Source organism: Seriola aureovittata, chromosome 19 (genome assembly GCF_021018895.1).
Source record: "Seriola aureovittata isolate HTS-2021-v1 ecotype China chromosome 19, ASM2101889v1, whole genome shotgun sequence".
Lineage (NCBI taxonomy): Eukaryota > Metazoa > Chordata > Actinopteri > Carangiformes > Carangidae > Seriola > Seriola aureovittata.
This window is the reverse complement of record NC_079382.1, coordinates 15,122,594-15,133,398: the sequence shown is the minus strand read 5'-3', so window position 1 is coordinate 15,133,398 and position 10,805 is coordinate 15,122,594. Positions and strand designations below refer to the sequence as shown.

The window sequence follows — 10,805 nt, the reverse complement described above, 5'->3', positions numbered from 1 at the left end:
AGCCGGTACACTGTGGGTAAGAGAGGGGCTGGAGGAGGAAGGAGGCAACATGTAGCTGCACAAAGAGGAGGTGTAAGACAAGTGACAAGGCTGAGTCAGTCTAATATTTAGTGATGTATTGTATCTCTTTTAATGCGAAAGTAATACATGTCGATATATATATACAACTGTACACAGTAAAGTTACAGGGTGTTACACAAAGCAATACATAGAGATTTATATGTGTTCTCAATGGAATAAAATATAAAGTGGTTTACTTATCATTTACTAATGCTTTATCAGTTATAATCCATTAATAAAAACAACTTACGGGGTTGTCAGGTTGTGGACAAACTTCCAAGGGGCCACAGTCATTCACAACCAGCAATTATTAATAGTTGATTGATTGGTCAGTGTGTAAAATGTCAGGAAATAGTGAAAAATACCAATTATTATACTCTGAAGCCCAAGTGAACATATCCACATTGCTTTTTTTCTGACCAACACTCAAAAACATGAAAATGTTAAGTTAGCAAACATTCATGTTTAAAAAGCTGGTACCAATGAATATTTGGAATTTTTGTTTGTCTTAAACAATAAATGTCTTAAACAATAAATCACAAAGATAGCATAGATATAATTTGCCCCAGATCTTGCCTAGAGCCCCTTACCCTAACCCTATCTACATAATAGACTTGGGCCGGTGTCCTTTGGCACAATGGGCCAAAACCAGCCCAGATAGTTTTTTTCTTTTTATCTGGGCCATTCTTTTATGGTGATCCGGCCTCAGGGTCTGGGTCAAGTCTGGGGCAGATTCAGTATGTATCTCTAGAGTACTACTTAATTTAATAAGAAGTACAAGTACCATGGAGGGGAGAGATAGGTAGGTAGTTAGGTACGTAGATATACAGATATACAGATATATAGATGTACAGAACAGCAGAATGTATGTGTCCTAGAGAGGACTGGTGACTGAACAAAATTTCAGTGAAATTGATAAGGTCACTATTACCTCGAGTCAACAAAGTCCTCGTAAAAAAAATGAAATCCTACTAGTCAGCCCCAAAACAAAAAGAGAAATGCTGTTCAATAACCTGGGGAAACTGACTCCCTGGATTAAATCTGAGGTTACAAGTCTTGGCGTTATCTTGGATTCAGATCTAAGCTCCAAGTCCCATATCAACAAGGTGACAAAAACATAATTTTTCCACCTTAGAAACATAGCTAAAGTATGGCCATTTACAAATCTAAAAGATGCTGAAAGATTGATTCATGCCTTCATTTCAAGCCGACTTGATTACTCCAACGCCCTTTTTACTGGGCTCTCGAAAAAAAAAACACTGAGAGACTTCAACTCATTCAAAACTCTGCAGCTCGGCTGTGAACCGGAACCAAGGGGAGAGAGCACATTATTTCAGTTTTAGCTGCTCTGCACTGGCTTTGTTACATTTAGAATTGATTTCAAGGTCCTCCTCCATATATACAAAGGCCTTAATGGGGCAAGGACCAAGCTACATTTCTAACTCCCTGATTAACGATGTACCTCGGAGAACACTGGGGTCATCTACTGACGTTTTATTGAAGGTTCCCAACAACAGCCACAGAAAAATTACAGTCCAAAGCTATGGAACACACTACCTATAGATATCAGGGAGGCCAGCTCACTAAGTATTTCTAAAAGAAGACTCAAAACTTATTTCTTCACTTTAGTCTTTAACTAGCTCTGACATTTGCACTTTGCGCTACATTTATGCACTGCTCAGCACTTCTTTTAAATGTCTGCCTATTTAATGATTTATAATTTTTATTCCTTATTTTATCTCATTTTACATTAATGTTTTTAATTTTTTTCATTATAGATCAATGCATTTAACAATGTTTTATGTTCATTTTATGTATTTTCTTTTCATTTGAAGCACTTGGTGCATGTCATTTCTTTATTGTATTATTATTATTAATCCTATAAATTATTTATGTATTTATTTAAATGCACCAATGCTAGTCCAACTAAACTAGATGGTTTCCCACTACAATCTTGTAGGAAACCAAAGTTTGACTTAACTCCACTGCAGATTTTACATTCTTTTAGCCTTAGGAATTGACAACAGTCTATAACACAAACACTGGACTTTACTCTACTGTAAACCTACACTGCTTTTAAATCACTTATCAATAGACACCTATCCTCAGTGGTTTGTACCATTGTTTACGAGCAGAAAATAAAAGCCTTTGGGCTACTGTATTGTGGAGGCGTTGTCACTAGGTGGAGACAAACAACAAGGCTAGGCTGCCGATCAATAATTCTGTGTAGTTTACTGCAGAATTGTTCCGTTGTACACAGGTTCTCTGAAGCTCAGCCAGCGTGACCATCAGGTTCTTGGTCACCTCTCTTGCCAAGACCCTTCTCCCTGATTACTCAGTTTTGCTGGGAAACCAGCTCTAGGAAGAGTCCTGGTTTCCAGTTCTTCCATTTAAGAATTACGGAAGCCACTGTGCTCTTGGGAACCTTCAATGCAGCAGTAATTGTTTGTAGCCTTCCCCAGACCTGTGCCTCAATCCTGTCTCTGAGCTCTGCAGCCAGTTCCTTCCACCCCATGGCTTGGCTTTTGCTCTGATATGCATTTTCAGCTGCGAGACCTTATATTAACAGGTGTGTTCCTTTCCAAATCATGTCCAATCCACTGAGTTGACCACAGGTGTGGTCCAATCAAGTGTAGAAACATCTCAAAGATGATCCAGAGAAATGGGAGGCACCTGAGCTAAATTCCAAGTGTCATAGTGAAAGGTTTGAACACTTGTGACACTTCACTTTTTCCTTTTTAATAAATTTACAAAAAAACTTTTAAATTCCATTTTCACTTTGTCATTATGGGGTATTGAGAGTAGATTGATGATGATTTTTTTTTAGCCTGATAGACCATCACTTAGATAGTGGGTTAGGGTTGTAGGTTACAATGGGATTATAATTCTTTCTCGGACAAAGAGATCATTACCCAGCATGAATCTACTTCGTCCGAGTTATTTGATAGCAGCCATTAATACATTCAAAATGGATGATGGGTAATGCTCCTAAGTCTGGGCTATAAAAAGATTTTAGAGACTATTGTTTGGTTACTTGTGCAGTGCTGCCTGTTAATCGATTACCTTTAACCAATTGTTGCTCTTGGAGCTGCCTCCAAACCCCTGCGGAGCGCGTGTCCCTGATTTCCCCGTTTGCTACTTCACAATTCATTACATACCGCTGATATTTCGGATGTGCTGTGCCTGGCTGCACTGCGCTGCACCAATTCAACTGCAGACACACACAGCACAACCGGAAGACACGGAGATCGCCCTAAAAGTAAAAGCATAGTCTGGAGGTTATATTGCCACTTGAGGTCATTGTTTGAGAGACTAAATATTAAGTTAATCAGTAGCAATAGACTTAATACAATAATTATAAACCATCCCATCCCATACCATTATCCACTTAGGAGTTCACCACAGGAGCTGACAATGGCAATAAAAGCCCCTTGAAAACATTTTAACTCCAATAACTCAATGTAGTTAAGGCTCAAATCAGCAGTGAGTTGCATTTAGGGAGGGATTTTCATTTCTACATCGCTGCCCAGCAGTGGTTTTGTTTTGAAAGTTATCGCCGGAAGTCCCGCGGCTTTTTTGTGACTCGCTTGATATTGCGCGCACTTCAATGCCAACTTTCTCCGAAGCGCACAGGCGCATTGTTCACTGCCAAACACGGTTGTAGTGAACTGACGAGACTTCACGCTGCAGTCACCGCTGAGCAAACACAGTCATTTTTTTCACCACCAAAACACAGAGAGATCACAAGATTGATCAGGTTTTACGCACAGCGCCAGTGCGTCTGGTGACTTGTGTTGACTTTATCAGCAAACAGTTGTGCGAAAATCTCCATCAGTTGGGCTTTTTAATAGCGGACTTGTTGTCACCATAATGTGGGGGATCCAGAGGACGCGGTATGCGGACTGCAACGGCTCTGAAGCCAGTGAAGAGACGGAGATTGTTGTTAACATCGGCGGGGTGAAACAGGTACTGTATGGGGACGTGTTGAATCGCTTCCCGGACAGCCGGCTGGCAGAACTGGTGGACTGTTCACTTAAGTCTTCGGAAGAAATATCTTTACTATGTGACGACTACGAGCCTGACAGTGGAGAATTTTATTTCGACAGAGACCCTGAAGCATTTAAATGCATAATTGAGCTGTATTATTATGGGGAGATTCACGTGAAAAGAGGCATCTGTCCAATTTGTTTTATGAAGGAGATGGAGTTCTGGAAAATTGGCTCTGATTTCCTGGATGAATGTTGTAAAAGCCACCTGAAGGAGGTGGAAGATGAACTTGCAGAGATTGCAGAGAAAGTGAGAACTATCCTGGTGGACCGAGAGGGAGATCCGTCTGCAGGGGGCTGGCAGCGCTTCCAGATGTGCCTCTGGAGGCTGATGGAGAAACCGGACTCCTCGCTTCCTGCGCACATAATCGCTATAGTTTCTTTCATCTTCATCCTCATCTCCTCCGTGGTCATGTGCGTCGGGACCATCCCCGACCTACAGGTGGAGGACTCGGAGGGTAACCTCGCGGAACACCCGACTCTGGAGGTCATCGAGACGGTGTGCATCGGCTGGTTCACCATCGAATACCTGCTACGTCTGATCTCCTCGCCTAACAAGATGAAATTCGTCATGGCTTTCATGAACATCATCGACTTCATGGCGATCATGCCTTTCTTCGTGGTGCTGATTCTGACCTCCTTCGGTGCTGGAGTGTTGGAACTGGCTAATGTGCAGCAGGCGGTGCAGGCTTTACGCATAATGCGCATCGCGCGCATTTTCAAGCTGGCACGCCATTCCTCTGGACTCCAGACCCTCACATCTGCCCTGAAGAGCAGCTTCAAAGAGCTCGGGCTGCTCCTCATGTATATGGGCGTGGGAGTCTTCCTTTTCTCCGCACTGGGCTACACTATGGAGCAGAACCACCCGGACACCTTGTTCACCAGCATCCCACAGTCATTCTGGTGGGCTGTGATCACCATGACCACTGTGGGGTATGGAGACGTCTACCCCAAGACCACTTTAGGCCGGTGTAACGCGGCCATTAGCTTCTTGTGCGGGGTGATCGCCATAGCGCTGCCCATACACCCCATCATCAACAATTTTGTCCTGTTCTACAACAAGCAACAGGTGCTAGAGACTGCGGCCAAGCACGAGATTGAACTGATGGCGCTGCGCTCCGGCGCCGACGAGCTGAAGGCTGCACCCGGCGCCCATAAACATGTTTGTGGTGCAGGGGTCTGGGAAAACGCCATGCGCTCCTGTCACAGTGACACATACATCCCCTTACTGAAGGATCCCAGGGGAGGGGCGGGCATGCCGACCCCCAGCAAGGACACGAGCTTTGAAAGCACAGCCGAGGCCACCGATTATTTTGTCTCATGAACACTAATGACCCTGCAGAATTTGAGAAGACTCTGCAACAGATACACAACAACAAAACATCAAATTAATTATTCATTTTTAACTTATTTAAACTCAATCCGCCAACTATGGGTTAATGATACATGATGACTTGACACTGTAAATAGCCTATGGCCTCAAAGAAGATATTGTTCCTGTTAAAGCCACATATGTGTGAGATATTGACTTGATGAGCTGTGCCTTGGCGCAGTGAGTCCCTGTAGGCTGAGGGGTACTGTTTGAACAGTCAGTACACCGATTCCCCCATGTAGACTTCTTATATAACAACCCCCATCCCCAACCCTCACACTCATACTGTAGACTGCATTGTAGCTTATTTCTGTGTACAGATATATATATATATATATATATATATATATCACAATGAATATATCACAATTTTTTTTAGATGATAAAGATATGCAGCAAAAATGTAGATATCCCATGATAGGTTCATGAGGGATCACAACAAAACTGAAAGAAAAACTGAAGGTGTTTTAAAGTGATAGAGAATTATAATGCTATAAATTTCACCAAAGTCTCTAGTGAACACTACAAATACTTTAAAGATACACTAAGGTGGTGGAAAGGAAATATTAAGCAACATATCATCAGGACTGTTTCTGTTTCTGCTTGTGATCTTCTTGGTATCAGTGTATTTTTTGTAACTGACACATTATGATTGTGATGTAATATATCAGATATGAAACCGCTCTGCGCAGGATTGTTATAAGCAGTGATTGTGTCAGTGTCCTGCAATTCTACTTAGGATCATATTGCCAGCTCTGGGAGCTCAGAAGCTTCGTTGGCTGCAGGACATGTTCCTATAACAGTTTTAAATTTTGCAGCAGCAACCGCTCTGCTCCTCCCCGGAGGTTCAGTGGAATAAACTTGACCACCAACGGGTGAGGTGACTGAGCAACAGGCTGGAGATTAAAGACAAATAATCCTAACAGTTGTGTTATCAAACTTCAAAATGAGGTTTTCAGAGGACAGGCTAGTTAACCTGACAATCTGGAAAGTACCAGACAAGGAACCCTGATGAAAATATAAATAAAAATATTAAAGAATATATCATTGAGTCATCAAAAGGGCAGCGTGTCAAGGCAGCAGGTTATCAACATAACACCGAAAATGTAAGAATATTAAGAGGGCTGTATCTGCCTGTCAAACATTTGTCTTAATGCATTACTACTTTTATTTTGATGGAACTTAAAAGGAAGATGTTTTTCACACTGTTTCACGCCCATGATTTAAAACTGAACTAAATTGGCCTAATGGGTGCTACATTTAAAGGTTAAATTTTCACAATTTGAAAGCTCTCAACTCCAACACCATCAGTCTGAGTGACACGAAAGTTGCTGCACACACTGAAAAATCCTTAGAAACTACATCAGTTGGCACACTACAGGAGCTATAATTAATATTTGACATGTTTTAATTCAAATTTCCTGCCTAAGATGTCAATGGTTTGATTTGACTGTAACCTGGAGGGACGATCTATGTCAAGACTGTGTTTCTGTGCCAAGTGTTATTTTGTGAAAAGTTCTGAAATGAGCGTAATGTCTTGGAAGTAAATACATGCCTTGTGCACAAAAAATGTGATGTTTCCCTCTGTAAATGAGGTATACACGAAGAGGACGGGGTGGGCATTCGTAGCGTCAGAGCCTTACAGTGAAATGAAGCCATGGAAGAGGGTTTCAGTGGCTGATGGGTGGATATATATGCTCTCAACTCATGGGTTAAATTTCTCACTCAACTATGTGTAACATTTTCATATTTAATCAAAATCCTCCCAAAGATTGAATCCTTTCCCTCGCTTTAGCCAAACTGGACAGCAGTTTTCGACTCATATTCCTGCACAGCAAAAATGAACTCAACTTGCCATGTTCCAGATTTGAACTGATTTTAAACTAGTTTTTATTTTACACTATCAATTATATAAAAGTGAATATTGTTACAGCGTTTTTTTTTTTTTTTTTTTTTATCGAGCAGACAATCAGTGTTGAAGTTGGTTTTTGTAGCCTAATACCAGAAGCTGGACATCTCAACCAGGGAATTCATTACTCAGCAAATTTCCACTGCTATCCATTAGCAGCTGACCATCTACATTTAGCTAACTGTTTGTCAATTACTTTTAGCAAACTATTTTATCTATTTATATTATTTTCAAACACTTTAAACAGTTTATCTATTAGCTTTAACCAACAATGTAATCTGTTTACAGATTAATAGTTGAATAGTTAATCTCTGAAGCAGTTGGCTAGACATTTGCCAAAAGCAACAATCAATAAATGACTGAAATAGTAAAGTAACATGTTAAGCTGTATGAGTATTAATGGATAAATGGCTGGAATATTCAAAAGTAATACTTTCAGCAAGAAATCTTAGCCTTGTTTTCATGCACTCTCACTTGCAACAGGTCTAATCAGGTCTAAATCAAATTGTAATTTTTACATTTTTTTTTCAAATTAGTTTAGCAACTCCACAATCTTTTCATACCCCCTAGCAAACTGCTACATAGCCGCTGAGGTACAAGTTTGCCTAGTTGGGTATGGTGTACAGTAAAAGCTGCCTAAACTTCACTGTTACCTTCACTTCAACCTATGAAAAATAAGTTTTCAGTTACTGAAGAGGTTGAAATGGTATGTTTTGTCAAAATACAATTACAACAAAGGAATGTCATCTTCACATTTAATTGTTTTATACTGAATTTGAAAACACAGATGTTTTGTTGGTTATGGGATAGCAAAAATGTGTTTGGCCTGATGAGGGAGCTAAAAGTTAAAGTCAAAAATGTAAAATTTGAACTATTGTAGTTACTACATCATCTGTCACCTTTAGATGGAATGAAGAGGGGTGATACATCTTACTGCCGAGTATCTGCATCAATCACTGCGACAAGATGTCAGTTTGTTTTGAGCAAGAGGGCACTGAATCAGTATTAGCTATACCTCCTCAGAAATGTTTTCCTCTGAGCTCCGGTGGAAGTTATGCTGCCTGAAAGAAAGATCATGAAGGAGGTCAGGCAGGACTCTGCAGGCTGTCCACCCACACATGTCCTATACAGGACTCTGCTATCTCTCCTGGCCAGCAGCAGATTCAAACATGTCAAAGCCTGGGAGAAAGGCCTTTGTACACACTGACAGGTGGAGCTGGAATGTCAAAGGCATGCATTGTGTAACAGAACAATGTTCCTCCAGCAGACGCACATGCAAATACACATTCATGTTCAAATTTAGATTTACAAGCATACACACACATTGGCATATACAAACACCCCCCCCCCTACGCCAACGCCTACCTAGAAGTGCACACAAATAATTGCACGCACGCACGCACACACACACGCATGCAGTGACCCGCTGTGATCTGCTGGCTAATCACCAATTTTTTCACCCACATGTTGGTCATCTGTGGCATTCAGTGGGTGTTCAAGATAAGAGGTATTCCTGAGCATTTACACAATATTGTGCTCGTCATTATCCCTCCACCAAAACGGTCACAATTATTGTGAGAATTTCCAACTAGCTAATGGTTGTTGCTACTCACTCAATACATTTTTCTAGATGGTCACAGTTGTTATGTCCTGAGACAGTGTTTTGACTGACAAAGGGTCTATTTTTTGACCCCTCTGAAGATAAGGTGGGCAAGCCTGCTTTACTTGACTCACACAGTAACGACTTTGGATAAAAAGTCGTCTGATGCTCGTGCATGTGGCAAATTGATTCTTTTGTTCCTCTAAATCCTCTAAACAGACTATAAGGATTACAAATGTTGTAGCTGTATGCTCATGGGAAGTTCTTTAAAACGCACAGCTGACCATTAAATTACTTTTATGTTTTACTCTCACTGGTGTTTACATTGTTTCACTGACATTTCATTCCACAGTTAAGGTGCAGCGAGGGTGGAGAAGAATAATAAACCATAAAAAGTCTGCAGCACGCCATGTTTGTTTCAGTATCATACTGCTGTGTGACCACTTCAATATTTAATTAAATCTGGTGTTGAATCGAGAATCATGCTAGAGATATAGATATACAGATATATAGCTAGATACTTAGAGAGATGAGTGTCGCAAGTAGAGTTTGCGTGTGTTTCAAATAATCAAAGCAATTCCTGAAACTCATGTATCCCATCCAGCTGACTCTCAGCTATGATTTTTTTCTGGTGACGTACTGGCACATTGGTATTGAGTTACATCCAACCATTTCGTGGACAGCATGGACACACAGAGACTCGCTTCTCCCATTTCCTGGCTCCCTCGACCTTTAGGACAGGGATCTTCTTTTACTCACGTCTCCTGTCTAAAAATAGGGGAATCCCTGTGGGTATCCTGTATACAAATGACAGAGACAAATAAGAAGTTCAAGACAAACAAAAGCTTATTTTGAAGTACATGTATTTTGTATGCACAGCTGTTAACAAAAAAAAAAAAGAAAAAAAAAAAAAAGTTGTCCACTTAACTTTCTACTGTTTCAGAATTTGGTATTACTAGTTGGCAAAGTTGTAGACTGGCATATCAGATATGGTGGAAAGTCCAAAGGCTCAAACATTAAGTTACAGATAAGAGAAAAGAAAGAGAGAGAGAGAGAGAGAGAGAGAGAGAGAGAGAGAGAGAGAGAGAGAGAGAGAGAGAGAAAAATCCTAATGAAGGAACAAAACAAAAAAAACATGAGCCATTCAAAATACATAATGGATAAATATTGCTCTCAAGACCACAGTAAAAGCAGATCTACCCTCAAAGGGTACAAATGGGATATTTTAATGGATTCATATCCTGGAGAAAATGGTCAAACACATTCATTTGAATACGAATGTGTATGCATATGGCAGCCCACCCCTTGGAGCACTATCTCTGTTTGAGAGATATTTTCAGCTGCAGGGGAGGGAAAAGGTAATCTCCCTCATGTCAGATTCAGAAGAAGAAGAAAAACATGTTCCAGGAGCTTTTTTTGTGCAGAATGAGTTTTTTTTTTTTTCAGCAAAAATGTTTAAAACACTGCGTAGGTGCAGCCTGGAGCACTTTGATTCAGGCGGAGAGCTGCATAAAACTGCATGACAATAATTACATAGATTAAATATGACCTTCTACAAAATAACAGAATAGTACGATGCACTGGGCCCACTCAACCCGGATACAGGTATATATCTTTCTTTTTCCCTTAACCTTATCACTTCATCCACATCTTTTATCTTGCAAAATGTTGTCCTGCAAAATCATCACGTCCGCCTTTGTGGGTCTTTAACAATGCGGACCAGACGTAGATGGGAGAATTTATAGAACCTGCACAATATAATACACTTGCATTTGGATAATCAGATAACCTGTGTCCAAGTCAATGTATTGTTTTCAA

The 10,805-nt window shown here is 40.6% G+C and overlaps 1 protein-coding gene across 1 annotated transcript; it reads left to right on the top strand.

Moving 5' to 3' along the window:
• Window positions 1-48: 48 nt before the first annotated feature.
• On the top strand, window positions 49-9,294 carry LOC130160572 (potassium voltage-gated channel subfamily F member 1-like). Its single transcript, XM_056363173.1, has one exon. The coding sequence runs from the start codon at window positions 3,931-3,933 to the stop codon at window positions 5,428-5,430; it is 1,500 nt and encodes a 499-aa protein (XP_056219148.1). The 5' UTR covers window positions 49-3,930; the 3' UTR covers window positions 5,431-9,294.
• The last annotated feature ends 1,511 nt before the right edge of the window (window positions 9,295-10,805 follow it).

What these genes read in the sequence shown, in the direction of transcription:
- LOC130160572 (XM_056363173.1), top strand. Translation starts at nt 3,931, where the DNA reads ATGTGGGGGATCCAGAGGACGCGGTATGCGGACTGCAACGGCTCTGAA.